At 32.9% G+C, this 19,524-nt stretch overlaps 1 protein-coding gene across 3 annotated transcripts; it reads right to left on the minus strand.

Moving 5' to 3' along the window:
• Nucleotides 1-6,366: 6,366 nt before the first annotated feature.
• SPNS3_1 (Protein spinster 3) lies at nt 6,367-18,748 on the minus strand. 3 transcript variants are annotated; one of them, XM_051219192.1, is made up of 9 exons: nt 18,565-18,748; nt 18,324-18,526; nt 18,143-18,286; nt 17,452-17,793; nt 16,489-16,684; nt 14,802-14,867; nt 12,696-12,794; nt 11,113-11,278; nt 6,368-7,073 (listed from the first exon to the last, which is right to left on the minus strand). In XM_051219192.1, the coding sequence occupies exons 3-9, from the start codon at nt 18,199-18,201 to the stop codon at nt 6,982-6,984; spliced, it is 1,020 nt and encodes a 339-aa protein (XP_051067888.1). In that variant the 5' UTR covers nt 18,202-18,286; nt 18,324-18,526; nt 18,565-18,748; the 3' UTR covers nt 6,368-6,981. The 3 variants fall into 3 exon arrangements, with proteins under 3 accessions (XP_051067887.1, XP_051067888.1, XP_051067889.1); XM_051219190.1 differs by having other exon boundaries at nt 18,143-18,526; XM_051219191.1 differs by having other exon boundaries at nt 6,367-7,073; nt 17,452-18,526.
• Between the last annotated feature and the right edge of the window lie 776 nt (nt 18,749-19,524).

The following is a 19,524-nucleotide window of genomic DNA, read 5'->3' on the forward strand; positions in this document are numbered from 1 at the left end:
GAATTAGCGGTATCGTTCGTTAGATATTAACAGGGCACACAGGTCACAAGTTATAACAATAATATATATATATATATATATATATATATATATATATCAATGAAATGATAGTGCAAGAACTTTATATCATTAAACTAAACTTTAGACTTTATTATTATCTCCAATAATTTCACAGTAAATAATGAACATAAATATTCCATTAAAATTTAACATCATTATTATCATTCAGATATGGATGTAACCTGAAATGGAGGAATTCAGGTAGTTTTTTTTGTTGAAAAAACAAAACAAATATTCTTATGTTACCTTTTTGAAAGTAAACAAATATTCAATCATTTAATGCGAAACAAACAAACGAACACGAGTTATTATTATCACTTTTTGTTTGTATTTTTTGTTTATTATTAAATATCATTTTAAGACAGATCATAATTTAAGGCTTTAATTAAGTAATATATAATTAAAAATAGTAAAGAAACAATGAAAATAATTTATTTTAGTTAGAAGTGTTAATCGTAACTAACTAATTGATATTATACTTATTGTTTATTGTTCATTAAAATTTCTTAAGTAGTTTTGATCTTCTTAAGGTTAGTTAGATCAATTAAGATATTTCTGACTAAGTGGGTGTTTTCGTCTACATTTGTTTTCTGTGTACGGGAATGAAGAATTCGTTTCCAAAGTTTAAATAGTCCAGCTGTGTCCAAGATGTCTACTGTATTCTGTGAATCTTGTTGAGGTGTGGAGGTCTTCGTGGTCTATTTGAAAACAAGAGGAAAGGAACAAGACGGGATTAGGCTGTCTTGCCTCACACTAGTCTTTACTTGAAATGAGTATGCTGGCTACCTCCTATGCATGATTTTTCATTCTGATCACTCGTATGAGCTTCGTATGCTGGCGATGATCTCCTCAAGTACTCCATAGTCCTGAAAATATTCCATGAAATTCTCTTGTTCACGCTGTCCAATGCTTTCCCATAATCAAGAAAGCTGGTGGATAATGCTCAGTCCCACTCGAATAACTGTTTAACAATGATCAGCAGTGTCAGGCTTAGCCGGTATATGATACATCGTTACGAAAGCCAGCTTATTTATCGGAAGGAACTTTTGAATTGTTTGTTGCTACACGTGTGGTCGATCTGATTCTCTAAAGTATGGTCCGGTGAAACTTATGTAACTTTATGTATGTGCTTGTAGGGGGGACATGCTACCACGCATAACTATGCTACTGAAGGCACATATATCTACTAGTCTCTCACTATTCTCGTTCCTTTCTTCCAGACCATGTTTCCTCATGATGTCTTCTTACTGTTTTGTCCATAACGAATTTGGCATTCAGGTCCTCCCATCAGGATCGTCAGATCCTATCCTGTGCAGTTTTCTACAACGGGCTACAGATCCTAATAAAACTAATCTTTATTGTCCCAGTTGCTAACATTGGTGGGCGTGTAGCACAGAACGACAATTATTGTAATCCCTTCCTTCCTTTTTTTGAAGGATGCTTTGATTCTTTCCGAAGTATAGCAAAAAGGTGAGTATTCTTCAACAAAGATAACTTTGTTTTATAACAGAAAATACTTAGCCCTTTTTGATGGCATCGGATTCAAGTAACCAGCGAATACTATTACAATGTCTCAGATCATCATTAACAGATTCAGGGATTATTGCTCTAAAGGTTTGACGAAATTGTGGACTTAATAGTTTATATGATGAACTTATTTTAGCTAGTTGAACATCAAAAAGCATAATGCAGTGCACAACTGGATTTACTTGATAGTAGGCTCCCATGAATTCACCATAAATCGTAAGAAGCTCTTAAACTTCATACCACTGAACTGGCATCTAACGGTTTATATGTCCATTATCAAGAAACTTCATTTATAAGACAAAACATCCGACAAATTCATCCTAGTTTTCAATAACTGTCCAATTAAGATTAGTTCGTAATATAAACTATAAGGTTAATAAATATTTGTCTTTATAATAAACGATCAACTAATTACTAAACTTTATTCTGCCCATTCACTCATATTCATCTTCCTGTCATCAATTTCTGACCCTGACTCACTGAAGGTGACTGCTTGTAAATGTATTGAATAAAGTATTGTCTAGTGTTAATCTGGTTCTCTATTTTGCATCGTGAATCCTAGTTTTGATATAACATTACTGTTATATTCTAACAAAGAACAAATGAATAGTAACTGATAGGAATTATTTATGGATTGTTATATATATATATATATATATATATATATATATATATATCTTATTGTATAACTATTAAGTAACTAGATTATGTATATTTCTTCTGTTATAAGCTTCCATTTAACCTTTTAGCTACTGCAATACGATTCGCCATTGTTAACTTATTACCGATTTGATAGTTACTGTCTCTCACACTCACAGCCACTTTTAGTTTGATCGTGTATATTTATCATCTCTATTTTATGGTGAAATGCGGTCTGCTTTGCTCGTATATACATCAAGTATGTCTGAAATATATGATTCATACAGTGGAAACTGAGATTGTGTTCTGGACGTAATAGGCAGGCCGAGATAAAAAAACATCAATAAGGACTCAGAGTTCACTCTAGGCTGCTCGTGCTGTTTAACACGTCATTGGTTTGTCGATGTTCTGATTGGTGATCTTATCATGTGATATTTAACGGGGCATATGACATAACGGTGATTAGTTTTATTAACGTATTATCGTAATATACGTGAGAGCGATAAAATATTCTAAGCATCCATCATTCATGATATTAGATTGGTAAACAGTTGTAATTTACGAAATTATGCATATGACGTAATAAGGTCCCTTATATTTCTGATCCTTTACAAAATCTGGAGTCAACTATCAAACTATCGCAGTTATAGGCTATTGTTGTAGAACAGAAATGAAGAGGTTACTTAAATCAATAATTCGCCCACAAAATCAACAAAAACCTACGATGAAGTTTAGTGAATTTCGGTGGAGTTTTGTTCTCTGAGCTGGATGGTTTGGTCGTGGAGCTTTCATCCTTCTTCTGAATGACATCATTAGCACAAACTTCAGATAGAAGTGAATAGTTCGAATTTCTCCATATATGTTTCACAGCTTGTTCTGTGCACCTCATCCAGCTCAGAGAACAAAACTCCACCAATATCATCCACCTGAGCTACAAATCTTCTCCACCATCTCGGAGTTTAGTGAAATTATTTTCTTAACAATATGGTTACAGTAGAATGATTGTACTATTTTATACATCACCAATAACTTCATTATCTCAAATTTATTCAACGTTTCCGTTACAACCAAATGCCATTTTTTCATAATCTTAAACAAGCTTATTTATGAAAAAATATATTTTATTGACACAGATTCAATCTGAAATTGAATTCAATGCACTTGGAAAAGGTTTATTTAGTAATAAATATTTAAAGAAAATTGTTAATTAAGGTAATTTTAAAATCGACCTAGTGACAATGTTTGTATAACTTAACACATTTTCTTTTACACAGCTAATCATTCACCTCTGGTAAATTAAAATAATCGACCACAAGAGAGATCTCTATTACTGAGCAATACAAACATAAATTACCAATCAATCAAAAAATATGATCTAAATTGTAGTAAAAGAAAATTGACGTCATAGATAGGTACTTATTAAGAAATTATTAGTATTCTTGAAGAGTTGAGAATACAGAATTTACTGATGTCGTTAAATGTGAACAACCTTCAATAACAGATTGCATGAAGTTCTAAATCTAAATTTTTACAAAATTCCTCAGTTTGACTTTAGCTACTGGTTTGAAAAACTTGAAGAAAAAGCTATCGTTAACTTGGAAGTGTAATTATTCAATTTAAACTTAAATGATATCCAAATTAACAACCGTTTTCGTGGTAGTAATTGTTCCATTTCAATATGTGAAAGTTCAATTCTCAATTATAGGCAAAGGGTCTTCATATCCTTTCAACAAGAACTTTTAAACTAACTTATTCTAGATATATAAGTGAATCCATTTACCTCCAGATGATCTGTACTATGTTTAGTGAAATTCGTATATACTCTAGATAAAACGTTGAACCTTATGTCTCACAATGAGTTAAACTAAAAACAAATGGATATAGGACTGTCAATGAAATTCTAACTAGAATGTTCACAACAACTCTTACGTTTCTCTGGAATCCAGAACATTTGTTGTAATTCAAATGTCAGTGTTAATCTGATTGCTTGACTCATTTGAATCTTACAAATTTTATGTTCTGTTTCTGAGTTTTGAACATGACGAATCTTTGTTACCTAGATTACTAATACCTATGTTCAACTTTCAGCAAGAATTTCTCTGGAAAGATATCGTTATGGTAGGGAGTTATTCATTATTTACTATTGATTGAGAGTGAGTGTTCAGTTCCAGTAGATAATGCCACAAAGTGTGCACATGGCTAATACAACCTTGTCAAGAATGTAGCACCAATGTTTTCTCGGCTGTGAGAGGTCTATTGCTCAGATTATCAATTATTATTGGGACAGATATTGAATGAATCAATTTGGTAAAACGTTTCTGAAAGATAAGCACTGGGGATTCCATTCATGGAATACGACCTCAAATAACGTTAAGTGTTATTAAAAGTCATGGGTTCAGCTGTGAATTTAAAGTAACATCATGTGATACAGGCATCATTGATGGAAGACGACAAAAAACCTGCCTAGACTTGAATTCAGCGGAGACAAGAGTTCTAAAGTCACTTTAAGACATGTTGATATTATGTTTCACAAGTATACATATTTATAGTTACGTCAGTGGAAGAATCTGAAAAAATCGCAGTCCAAAAAGTCAGGATGAGACGGAATTTTTTCATTGAGGTGATATCGAAAATAACAGTAACGCTTATATCAAAATATGGAGCTTAAACCGTTACCAAATGGTATGTATGTTTGTTTAATCAACAGAGAGATTTAAAATCACTATAACTGAAATGCAAGAATGAACTATATGTTCAATATTTAGGACGTCTACGATTAACAAGCTAAACCTTGAAACATTTTAGTTTTGTATAAGTTTAGTAGAGTAAAAGAATATATCAAGGAACTCCAATTTTTAAATCTATGAGAATACTGTAGCCAATTAATCATAAATTAAATAAGACCTTTGAAATTTCGAAAAATTCTCATATTCTGAATTAGAACAACGTGTATAAGCGAACATTATTGTTTTCAGTTAGATCCTCATCAGGTTTTACTTTCATATACAGTAATATTTATATGCATATACGAAATTATTAAACTAATCAAGGCAGTTTATCAGTCAGTGATAACACTGTAATAGATAGCATAACTGATAACAAGTAAAAAGTATAGATTGATAGTGTGATGACAAGTGTACTAGTTGTGGTAATAATAACAGTCTTGAATCAGTTTCATAATAGGAAGTAAGTCAATGATTTGAAAAATGCAGACACTGAAATAAAATTCACTAAATTATAAGATTACGAAGTACAAGTGCATTGGAGAGGACGTCTAATGCAGCTAACCTCTGTCTCTCATTCTCAAAGTGACCTATGGTGATTCCTTATCTAAAAGACAAGTTACCTGGTTTTGCTACATTCATGTGTATCTACGAATCCAGCTGCTACTGTGGAGAAAGCTATTTAGGCGCACAACTAGACAAATGAATCAATGAGTTAGTGAACAACTCCCTTTGTGGTTCGGAAAGGGTGTCGTCTAAACAATATCCAGCCCTGTTCTAGCACACATGGTCGATAGCGGTCATGTAATAAACAGAAGTAGGTCACTCCGAATGATTTATCGTATTCCTTCTAGGGTTCGATTTCGCCTTCTGCACATAGCAGAAACCATAATGACTCAAGATAACAATCCAAGTCTTTATATTCTTAAGAAACCTGTTACATCCATGTCTCCTCCTTAGCCGAAATAGCCTTAATTAAAGAATCTATTTATTATTATTTCCCATACTTGTTATTTTTCCTGATACTCCCTCTTTTTCTTCAAATCTACGCCTCGTTTCCTGATTATTTAAACTCTTTTTATTACGTATTCTTATAAATCTTAAGGAACGTTAATTTAGTGCCTGCATTTTTTCAAATCATTGACTTACTTCCTATTATGAAACTGATTCAAGACTGTTATTATTACCACAACTAGTACACTTGTCATCACACTATCAATCTATACTTTTTACTTGTTATCAGTTATGCTATCTATTAGTGTTATCACTGACTGATAAACTGCCTTGATTAGTTTAATAATTTCGTATATGCATATAAATATTACTGTATATGAAAGTAAAACCTGATGAGGATCTAATTGAAAACAATAATGTTCGCTTATATATGTTTTTTGCAACAAAAAAAAGAACTAACAAAATCTTTCTATCAGATAATTATTATGATTTGATAAACCCAATAGTTCACCTATTAAAATTATTTATGAAATGTAAGTGAAAAGAAAATATATAGAGAAGAAATCCCTATTAAAACCGAATATTTTACACAAAAATGGTTAACTGATATCTTATCTTCAAAAAACTGTTGAAATTAGCCAATTACAAATTACAATGATGATTTATTCATTTACGTATTATTAAATTGAATATACAAAGAACAGTACAATTTCTGTATTGATAAGTAAAGAGAATAAAAAATAATAATGATACTTAGAAAAAGAGAACAAGTAATTCACAAATCTAACAATAAATATGTTAGTTCAACAAGACACAAAATCTACTCCCTTGATAAGATAGATAGACAAGCATAGACAATCTATAAGAGTGACACAGATGTAACTACAAGCAAAACAAATGCTGACCTTTCAATGTATTAAAATTCTCTCTATTTGCTATTGATTTACTTTTATAATACAGGAAGACGATGGAAACAGAAATAAAATAATTTAATATCGAGAGATAATATGAGCAATATAAACTTGAAGAGATGCATAAATATGAAAACCATATACATATATATGATGAATGTATTTGATCAAGTGGACACTTCACTATGAATAGATGATGGAGTTGCAGGAACCTCAATTTCTTGTCCGCTTATTACAGCAACCATGTCATGTTGAGAAGCTACAATATAAGTAAATTATAGAATAAATAGGTAAAAACCGGATTATATTATTTGTTATTTATAACATAAAGGTGTAAGATATCTAGGGAGGAGGGTATAAAATGAAACACTAAACAAAATTAAAAGATAAAAAAAGTGAATAGGTGAATGACAGATCCTAATAATGATTGTCTAGACGAAGAGAACAATAAGTAAATGATAGTCAGCCAGTCGCAACGTAGAATCTGGTGCGTGTGTACGTCCGCTCAAGTCGCCAAGCCCCACTAGTACAGAGGGATAAAATTGTCAGGTCAAATCTTGGAAGAGTGGTGGTAGTAACCGTATCAACGGTAACAGAAAACATTGGGCATTGCCGATACAATTAGAGAAAATATGAGATAAAGACTTACGAGAAATTTAGAAGCTGAGTTTGGGGAGTAAATGATAAACAGATTGAGAAAACCCCAATATGATTAAGATATTATCAGAATTAATTTATCCACCCTACCTAAAATTAGGAACCTCGTCAAAACATTGAGTACTCAGTGGTTCCATTATCCTCGAAAATTATTCCAAAGAAATTTATCATCAAACACATATTGAGTAGTATCTTTCAGACTTGATGAGTATGTTAAAGTCGAGGAGTTACATATACAGAAATGCTGAAAAGTATACTGTCCCTTTTATAAGTAGTAATATATCTCTCACTGGCACTAGCAAGTTGGGAAAAGAATCGCTAAATATTTCGTCTAAATCTCCGTTCGATTATATCCAGTGTTAGGTTGATGTCAACAGAGACAAAACCAAACAATGTATGTTGATATTCGAATTTAGTGACAACCTATTTTGATGTTTTTCAATCTAAAGTCACTAGTTGAATAATGAGAAACTATTGTTTCACTTTTCCTCTGATTTCTTATAGGACCATTCACTAAAATAGCACACACGTCACTATATGCTCAGAACCGGGACAAAAGGTTCGTCTTCCTCTATTTAGATTGTTAATATCATACCTACATTTGAAAGCGCGTGAGAACTAGTTAAAGGATTCTCAGATACCATTCTATTTCAGTTGTGAGTAATTCAATTATCTAATACCTTGTGATGTTTAAGTCATAAATACTTAAATAAAATTGATATACAGCCGTTGATTAATCAGGAATTTAATCGAAATTACCATCAGACTATTATTGTTAAAAATTAGTGGTTAATTGACCTAGGAGCATGATTCAAATGGAATTGAGTTTGGTAAGCTCGTTGATTTAATCGTGAAGCTTTCATTGTCTTTTTAGACATAATTAACACTCAATTTGGTGGTTAGACTGGATAAATTTCAATATAGTATCAGTTTCGAGAGGTATTCGACATCTGGTCACATACTATGTAAGAAAACATATGCATTGTTAGTTGAATTCCATTAAACTGTTGTTATTCCTAATAGAAAACCATAGTCAGTATAGTTGAAAATCAGTATGATTGTTCCAAATATATCTACCATTTTATTTTCTTCAGAATCGCGGACAAATTAATACCTCTTCTGCTTCTTTTATTCCATTTTGCCACTAATTTTTCTCAATTTACTATTTTTATTGATATTATTGTTTTTAACCATCTTTTTCCTTTTAACTATGCCTAACATAAACAAACTGTGGTAATTTGAACTGACAAACATTTGTTTCCAATATGTTATCTCAGTCAGTTGAGTTGTCTGTTTTAATCGCTGAAAAATTATTTGCTGGAGATTGTATGTGCTTACAACTTATATTATGTTGATAGGATAAAAAATAACGTAGGGTCTAATAATACACTATTTATTTTTCTATCTAGGTTTCTGTTGAGAAATGATGTGGCAAAGAAAATAATAGAAAAATTGGATTGTTATTCTTTCAGTATTTATCCAAGAGTTGTCTTATGGTATTTTTATCTAATATGAATTGTAAACTCCATGTTAACGCATCACTTATTACTAAGTATTTTATCGATCGAAACGAATAGTCAGTTAGCTGATATCGCCATTAGCAACGGGTGACAGTTATACATTTGATTGCATTAATAAAAATAAACCATTGGATGTTAATCGGTAGGCAGAAGGTTAAGTGCTCTACATAAAGCTCAAGGTTATAGGTTCGGTCTATGGTGGGGTTGTGAATACGCACTGATGAGGGGCCCCATACTGAAAAAACAGCGAACCAGTGACTCCTGTTTTTCAGTTGTTGTCAAACTAAAGTCAGTCTGTGACGTAAAACCTTGGATTTAACAACCTACACAACCTCCTTTAATAACTATAAATAATTAATTAATACAGGTGGGATTTGTGAAGGTTCTAGGATTTCGATGATTTAAATCGTGAACCAATCTTAGTTAGACCATCACTGCAAACCTGAAAGTACTAAACGGCTGCTGCATACTAGTACAGGGCTTTTCAGCAGTGTGCACCCACGATGCCGCATCTGGGATCACCGAGCCGATATCCGATGGTGTTAATGTCTGACTTTAATCAATACACGATATTACGCAATCCTCATCCAGTGCTTGTGGTGGATAACTGTCTCACACCCGACACGCACTGAACATCACTAATCACGGTTTCTTAATAGGACCCCCAGAGTTGAATCTTGAAGCTAGTCACTAGTGAACTCAGTGGTCTAGAGATTAAGCTTTCGCACGCGAGACCAAAGGTCCTAAGTCCAATTTTCGGATGTGGATGCACAATACCGGGGAATGCCACAATGGGATGAAACGGCGGTCAGGTACTTTCAGGTTTGCAGTGGAGGTCCAACTAAGATTGGTTCATGATGGAAATTCTACAATCTTCACAAATCCCCCAATACTAATTACGAATAATTTCCTCAGTTTTGTAACAGTGTTTTTGCATAGATTTCATTTTATATATGTGAACAGTAGCAAGTAATGGTGACTATCTATCGCATATTTTAAAGTTATAATTCGGGGTTTAAGAAAGTGAAATGTAAAACAAAAAAAAGCGGATCTTATTACTATCGGAGCAGAAAATGTAATTGGTCCATTATCCTAATTTGATCTTAATGAGAATGTCAATCAGCATTCGTTTACGTAAGTGTATATTGTAGGTTACTCAGTAAATTATTATTTACTTCTTAGTAAAAGAAATACACCCATTAAGACATTAAATAAGAAAGATTAGTTCAGCGAAGAGTTCTCTTTTCGGCTAATTCATTTGCAAAGCTGTACAATCGCATATATATGTATACTTATTTTTACAGAATGATAATAATACTGATAATAAACTAATGTTATACATGGTGACAGTGAGGTTAAATAAACAAAGGTATTAGGAAATTTTTAAAACAAGGAAAGTTTAATAATCGTTTGATTGTTAATGGCTTGAGTATTCATCAAAAGATAGGGAAATTATCATTGGGAAACGATGGTTCAGTATGATAAGATAAAATGTTGAAATAGAGATGAAATGTAATCGGAATGATCGTGGAAATAAAAACAAACCAGTTGGGGGTAGATTTAAGGGGAAGATGGAATGTGAAGCAGATGGCTATAAAGGAAGAAGGGTATGAAAAGAGAGAAAAATTTTGATACATTAAGACGATGGTAGAAGAAGAGGTTCTATCAGTCTCCTTTGCATATACAATTCTGGTTTTTCCAGATGTATGGCTATTGCTTCGGCAATGCAAAGAGGATGCAGTCTAATTGTCTTCAGAAGACTTCTACTTACCTTGTAGATGACTTTGAACGCATATATATGTATTTGCGATTGTACAGCATTGAAAATGAATTCGCCGAAAAGAGAACTCTTCGCTGAACTAATCTTTCTTATTATTTATTTATTATTACTGGCTTTGTACAATATTATATTTTCGTTACAATATAGAATTCTCAGCACAAATGGACCAGCATTATGATTACTGAGTTACGTTTATTTGTGTTGTCAATGGAAGGAGGATTATTTATTTCTAAAGAGATTGCAAATAATGATTATGATAAAATAGTACATATGCATAGCATACTATAAATACATAGCATGAAACAACATTATACAGTGATAATAATAAAAATCAAATGTACCTTGAATAGCTCTATGAACATCATTCTTAGCTTTAACCAAATACAAAGTAACCATAAGAAATAAAAAACCACCTAGAGCACAAACAAACGCAGTAAGAAATAATGCTCTTTGTAAGCCTAAATATTGTGTTTCTAATGAATGCAGATCTGTAAAAGCTACTGCAATCTGAAATGAAAAATAAAAATAAGGAAAAACATAAGTCTTATTCAATCTTTATTTATTACTTAAGAATAGTGAATAATCACAATAATGTAGAAGAGAAATAAATTATTCCAACAAGATATTCGCAGGAAAAAAACTATTAAACCACCAGTAAACAAATAAGAATTTTATAGCATTATGATTTCTAATTACTCGAGACTGAGATGGTTGGGCCACGTGTTACGTATGTCTGAATACCGATTACCACGACGTGCAATGCTATCCGGTATTGGAGATGGCTGGAAGAAAGTTAGGGGCGGCCAAACCAAAACGTGGCATCAGTCCCTGAAGTCACTAACTTCTAGTCTGAGCCATGTTGGTAGATGCAGACTACTTGGTTGGGGTCCACGTGACTATCGTAACCAATGGTTGGAGACTCTTGGTGACATGGCTCAGAATCGATCACAATGGCGTCGGTGTATACACTCTTTGTCTTCCTTTAAACTAAGAGATTAAAATCGCTTCAAATCTTTCTTTCTACGAACCAATTCTTTCTTCTTGTACTATATCTCTATATGCAATTTTTCTCTTATATATTACCACCTTTGACCTAACCACTGCTATGAATCCGGTGTTCATCTTGTTGTGCTGATGCGGTATGGCAACCTGGACCGATGCACCTATGTGCCTGGTCCTACGTTGTAGCTGACTGACCGACTGAATTACTCGAGACCTCCTCAGTTTTCTTTAAGAAAAATAATAGGGTATATGAAACGACTTGGTTTAAACAAGGTATGTTTACTAACTAGTGAGTAGATATTGACTTTATGAAATGGCTACCATAATTTTTTATTCTATAACCAATAATTGATCTCGTTGCCTGACACGTTCAATTGTCCTGTCAAACACTGAAGGGTGTAACAGGTGAACAGGTAATATTTTTGAACCAATACTATGTATACTCTCATGTGCCAAATTGATAATGTTTATATTAAAAATTTAAAAAAGCAAGTAGCACCAAATAATGTTATTCTAGCGGTTTGGTACACAGTGACGATTCACAACTGAGATGCCCTACTTCTAAATCTTACTGACTAATCTTTCTTAGTCGATTACAATACTGTCCGATAAACAGACACTTTTCATAGGGCACCTCACTAACTTATTTCTTATGGAGTAAAAGAATTGGTGACTTTTATTTGTAAGGGTTTGTTGGTAGTTCATAGAGGACTGTAATGGGTCAGTCTGTTAGAATAAATCAATATTTAGCAGATAGTGGCTAACAGTGAAAACTACGATGCACGTTCTGTTGGTTAGATATATCTACATCCCAGTGGGAATGGAGCAGTAGAAAAATATCTTAGTCTTTTACGTTAATATATATATATATAAAGTTAGATCTAGTGTTTGTGGTATTACGAAACAAGAAAATATCACTTACCCGACCAACAATAGCCGGACTGATGGCATCTCCTAGTGCATGACTCATAACCATTTGAAGAGCAGATGCTGTCGAACGGCGAGTAGGAATAACTACTCCCTAAAGGAAAATAGTGCAAAATTAAATGAATTACTGCTATGAACTGATCAAATAATGCATTACTTTGAATTATACTCTAATAGTACACAGTGATAGAAAAAGAAAAAATAACAACAAACGAAGGAGACATTTGTATATGCTTTTTATATACACTTAGAACGATTGATAAGAGGGCAAGTAACCACGTTTTTCAAAATGGTGGTAAGATACTTCACATATCAATGATAATAACCAAGTCAAAACATTTGAGGAATTCAAAATAATATTTGATGAATATTTCAACTGAGCGTTTTGACAATGAGTTTGAGGGATATACAATAATAAACAAATAAGTGTTAGACAATTTTTCAGAAATTTTATCTGATATGGGTATTGATGTGAGCACATCAGAATAAGTATACCTATTCAAACAATTTCAATAGTCGAATATGTCATTTAGAACTGTGAAACATATCAAAAGTATATGAAGCAATAATACTGTACACTTTTTATTATTGACAGTGGACTTGTTACAATGTATCACGATAGAAAGATTAGTTGATGAATATTTTACTCGAATAAGCAGTTTCTTTGCAATTCCCATCGTAAACGAATGATGAACTGAGGAAATCTGTGATTAAATTCTCCCAATTAATACATATCGTTTCGCATTCGCTATAACGGTTGGTTAAGAAATCGACTAGCCAATAATCATAAAGTAATACAAATCAAACTAGTGATTAGTATCTTTATCTGTTGATAGACAAGCAGGAATCTAGACTGTGCCACAGGTTGCACAACCTGATGGAAACTTCGTGTTTTTCTGAAGAGATTTTATTAGCCGTCAACCTAATGGGACTGATGAAACCTTAAAGATTTATTTGTCTGAGAAATATAAGGCCACAATTCATATAGGAAGCTAGTTCGACTATTTATTTACTTACTGATATTTCAATAAGCTTGGTAAAATATGAATCAATAAATTAAGCTCAACCAAAAGACAATTGTCAAGGAGTAAAAATAGAGGAAAACAGTATGATAACAAGAATAAAAACATTCCAAAGATGCAGTCCAGACAAGAGTATGTAGCATCAGTGAAATGTTACTAGGACCTAGTCAAGTAACCCATTAAATTAAACTGTCCTGTTGCTAGATGATTGGTTAGTGAGTGCTGAACAATTTACCAACTATCGTCAAGGTTAAAAGATGACTAGCCAATGTTGATCATATGGAAGCTATGCATAGGATCCAAGTGGTAGTGTATCCACACTCTATTCTTCTTTAATTTGTTTTATCGAGTAAATTAAGTCACTTTGGTAAGAATTTTGCTTGATCTTTACAATCACCGAGAAACCTTCACTGCCTAGGAGTGACTTCAATGTAAGTCAGGTTACACTATTGCCGTTCGACTTGAGTAGACCCACGGCCAATATTAGTGATCTAAAATCATAAATGACACGTTTTTTGTCCATGAAGAGGCCAATAATAAGGGAGTCCTAAAAATGACTACTATGACAGTATACGAACTACACAAGATGTGTGAAAATTCTGGGAATCAGCTTATAATTCATGCACTCTTCTAAGGGTTTTATCACTTCTCACTAAGTGAAGCTGTATATGATATTTAAAATATATCACTAAAAGTAGACATCTGTCTTAGAAAGATATCTGTGTAAATATTGGTAACTGAATTTTATAAGTATCAAACATATTTGATTGAATAGCCTACATAATCAAGTGTAACGTTGAAATCACCTTTAAATTAATTTGTAACTTCACTAGTGTGATTCCGAACGTTAACCGAAGTTATAGACTTAACAGCTGAACTAGAGACGTATCAGTAAATATAGATAAAAAAACATGGCATTAAGCAAGCCATTGACATTGTAAGAAGGATATATACATACTCAAAGTAGGAAGATAAATAAAAACTATTCGTATACTTTTTGAAGGTCACTCATTTAAATGATCTATTTTTCGTTTCCAACTATTAATAGGATGTATAATAAACAACTAATCAATACTTACCATAGTCATATCAGTCACAAGGGCCCATGTGATGCATAGAAGAAATTCGACGATGAAAACAAGAACCTGCAAAATCAAAGCAAAAAAGAGATTTGAATTAAATGGTCTAACATCAAGCACAAACTTAATAATTAAAAAAATATAAAAATATGACACAAAACAGTTTTCTTGTATTTGGTTCTTCTTGATCAGACTGTTGATTTGTATGTTATCACTTTCTTTTAAAAGCTAATCTTTTGAACACTCATTCTTTCAGGATATCGTATCAGTTGAGCGAATTCAAAGTAGTGTTCAGGAATTTATTGATGAAAACATTTGCAAGTATAGTGTCATTAAATATAGAATAATAATACAACGTTCTCAGGTGACAACTCAAAGAGTTTTACTCAGATACATTATGTTTAAAAGATTTACAGTATGTCAGTTTAGTATATTTTGGTTTTAAAAGCTTGTAAATCTCATCTAGGCGTACTTTTCCATGGTTCGAAACATTCACTGACAGAACAGTCTAAAACTATGAAAAGCTAGGGGTAACTACGACGAAGTTTTCCTATTTCCTCCGAAGCACTTTTAGTCAAACATCGTACATATAGCTGATTGTGAACCTCAAAATGTATTGAACTAACTGGGCAGTCATATCTTTTATTTGAAAAATAGTCCTTATTAACAACTGAAGTTCCAAATAAATGAAAAGTACAGAAATTGGTTATCGAAACTAGTAGGGATTTAAAAAAAAAATCTATAATTTATACATCCCATATTCAAAAATAAAGTTGTAGTTGTCCTTAAGCAAACCACAGATTGATAACAATGAAATGTTCGGAAGAGGATGAGAACCATAAAAATTCCAGAAGTGAGGTCATCGAAGTTTTATTTCTCTTAGTTTTAGCCGTGGCCTCAGATAATGATGTTATCGCTTAATACACTTCCTGATAAATTAATATCTAAATTCAGAAGAATTGTACACTACTCAATAATTAAAATGTGAAGTGTATTATTACATGCAAGATTCTCGGTTAGAAGAGCAACTAATATCTTCGTAAAGCACTGATAGCTCTTTATGTGAACCGTCCAGAACAGAGAATGATACTATTTATTTATTTATATTTATTTCAACACATAAACATTGGTACAAGGAGGCACCAAACAGATGTGCGCCACTGATATATATATTTGCACACAGTGTGTTTTAGTGTCAATGTAATTACCATACAATCTGGTATACTAAGCTGAGGGGCAGGCTTATGTATGAATTAAGGTCGCCACTAGACTGATTAAGATGCGAAATGATCTCACAACAACCACTAGGAATCAAGTATTCGTGTAGTGCAGTCATAATTAATCAAATAAACAATAAATACGATTTCAGAGATGAGATTTATTTGACCTACAAACTTTATTAAAAAAGCAAGTTTACTTATGGACGGTTGAGTTAAGGTATGATTAAGAAGTAGACCGGTATTTATGGTTTATTAGAAGTCTAGTAGATTTAACTTACTGACATGATGTCAAAGAGTAACATTTTTAAATTAACTATGCATAAAGTAACCGTAAATTATAATAAATATTCGCTAAACAAGATTTGGTTGGTAATCTGTCTTAATATACTTTTGATTAGTGCTTCAGAAGATAAGTTACCAAGATTTCGGTCAATTTTAATCCCAGTATTTGTGAAAACATAACTTACAATGCATACATAGAAATTCCAGGATGGAGACACCAGAGCAAAGAATAAGAATGGAGCACATATAAGAAGACTTGCAGAACAAACATAGGCATCTGCCGCAGGAACCCATCGACGTAAATAACGACCTAGTTTTGCACCAGATAAGACTCCAAAAATACCCGCAAGACATGTTGAAGCTCCAACAACAATGGGAATACTTTAAAAAAAAAGAAAAATGCACAGATAATTGATAAATGGCGGCTATAAAATACTGAGTATATTAGTTAACATATAATTCTTGAGAACGTATATACAGATTTTAACCACTACGTCCACTTGAAAGGTTAAAATCTAAGTGCTAGTTATCATTAGATCTATAAACGTATGACACGCTGCTTTCGCACATAATTTGATGATCGGGCTTTGGTTATTTGAGGCAGATATACTGATAGCAGGTGGAATACATGTTGAAGTACAGAAATGTTTGACTCCTAGCAATATCAATGACTGCGAAACTTTCTTAGTATCAGCTTTCTAGAGAAATGGACATCACCTAGTAGGAGAACTCAGTGTTTAAAATACCAACACGAGTAAGATACTTTATGGAACCTAAATTTGACTGCCATATAAACAAAAGTAATTAGAAAGCACATAAAAAGTTTGTAATTATTAAGCATGAACATTTATTGTAAACAGCTTTAGTTCCAAATAAATAAATAAAAACCTTCAATGATTCTCCACACTAGAGTTCGCCAAACATAATCGAGACCGACGTTCTAATTGCTTATCGCGGATTTAGTAATTGGATAATAACTGACATAGAATTCTAGTGCAAAAATTACCAAAGTAAAGTTTCGTTTTCAAAATAACGATATACCAACTCTTGGTTATTAAAGTGTTTAACTACATGGATTTATCCCTGTGATCATGTTTGAAATAATTAGTAAAAATCAAATTAATCGTTAAGAACAAAATAAGACTTGCTTGTAATTCCTCCAGGCAGAAGGATCATCGTTTATTGCATTCAATGCTGACTGGATTAGATCAATCGCGAACCAAGAAAGTGAACCCAAAACAAAACAGACACATGTATATCCACAGCTAATAAACATAAAGGCTTGATTAGATAGTAGGGACTTTATATCTAGCCACCACGAAGTGGTACGCATGTGCGAACCTCCCTCTGCTTCACCACGAGGCGGATCTGAATGCAAAACACTCAGTAAAATTATACAAAGTAAGCCCAAAATCGGTGTAATTCGTAAAGACCATTGCCAAGATCCTGTCAGACGAGTTATTTCTGAACCAACTATGAAACCTAGTCCGCTAAAAAACACAACCAAATTAAAGGGTTGAACATCAAGAACGACCAGACGACTACTGAGTTTACGCAAATGTAATAGACTTAGTAGCATTTAAATATTCAGAAATTAAGATCAAATGAGGAAAAAGAGATTATTGTTAAATTGAAAACTTGTTGTACAAAGTTTATACACAAATCGGATGTGTATGTTCATTCATATAATACGCGAAAAATCAAATGTTGACCATTGTCACTAAGCAATAACTGCTGTTATTAAACTCTAAATAAATATGACTTTTAAATGTCCCCATAAAAAGAATAAAACAACAATCGAAACTAAGTTATATAGCACATAATCACAACTCATATTACCTTCCAACAGGTGCTGCAAAGTAAAAGAGACCTAAAACTTTGGTTCTTGCATTCCCCATAAACAAATCAGATAGGATTGTTGGAGCCAATGTGGAATAGCTGGCTTCACCGATTCCAACAAAACAGCGAGTAGCCAAAAATAAGCTGAATAGCTAAAAGCATTATAACTATGTCATCGTACATGAGCAGGAACGAAAGAACTCGCCAAAGTGACGATTATCCAAATCGACAGACCAATCTGCATGATTCGTTTTCTTTTCCAACGATCACCAAGATAACCAGCAATAGGACTAAGAATAGTGTAGAATACAAAAAACATGGTCTGCAGCTGGCCTAGTTTTGAGTCGTTTATTTTGTAGTAGCTTTTTACATTCTCGGGAACTCCTGATTAAAAATAAATATTGAGATTAAACCAGTATTACCAGCGATCGTAAATCTGTCCATGTAATTCAAAACATTTATGAGAATAAAAATGAAAACGGTAATTGTCTTGCTCTTTGATGAGACCACACAGTCTGACAATCCGCTACTGCTTCCATACTTAACAGGACGGTCCCAGGACCTACCCGAAGGGTGGCTAGCCCCAAGGTCACTCATAAGGCATTTAAATTGTGGGGCTAAATGGTTCAAATGGTTCAGTCGGTTGTGGACGGAATAGAAGAAGCTTTCGCTTAACAGGCTTATGTGTCTAGTATCAGGAGATCACCAAAACCTCCTGGCAGGAACCTGTGTATGTTAACAACAAAAGAGGAAAAGAAATTGATAAATCATAGTATGATACTATCCTTAAGGGTGAACTTATTCGCAACGCAACCATGTAAACTTAATGTATCGCCCAGGGTCATCTATGCGTTCAAGTAACCACAGATTTTGTCATTTCATAATGTATTTTTAATTAAATAACTAGATTGTGTAGTTAATTTTGCTCTGTTTTCAATTTTTATTCGCCACGTCCGACTGCGTTACACTGTACGTCCATTGCACTCTGGGATGATATCTCAAGTCATAGTGAGTTTATTCACATAGTTGATTGTTTCCAGATAGACTGTCAGTGCATGATTTTACTGAAGAAAGGTTTGTTGTACTGTAAACTATGTTTTTATGAACAACTGCCTGTTGTCTTCAGTATGAAAGCAGTCTATATGTATCCTTCTTTTTTTCTTAGGTAAGTTCAACTGGCCTATATTTCGTGTTTTGGTTTTATCGGCTTAATTATGTCCATTTGACTACTTTGAGCAACATGTTTGTGCAAATGAAACAATAACTATGACACTTGCTTAGTTTAGTGTTCTTGGTTGTATAATTCAGTTTAGTTGAAAGAATTATGATATACTTATGTATAGTGCTTGAAGCCTGCAACGAAACAGATCAGTTTAGTAAGT

Source organism: Schistosoma haematobium, chromosome 2 (genome assembly GCF_000699445.3).
Source record: "Schistosoma haematobium chromosome 2, whole genome shotgun sequence".
NCBI classification, from domain to species: domain Eukaryota; kingdom Metazoa; phylum Platyhelminthes; class Trematoda; order Strigeidida; family Schistosomatidae; genus Schistosoma; species Schistosoma haematobium.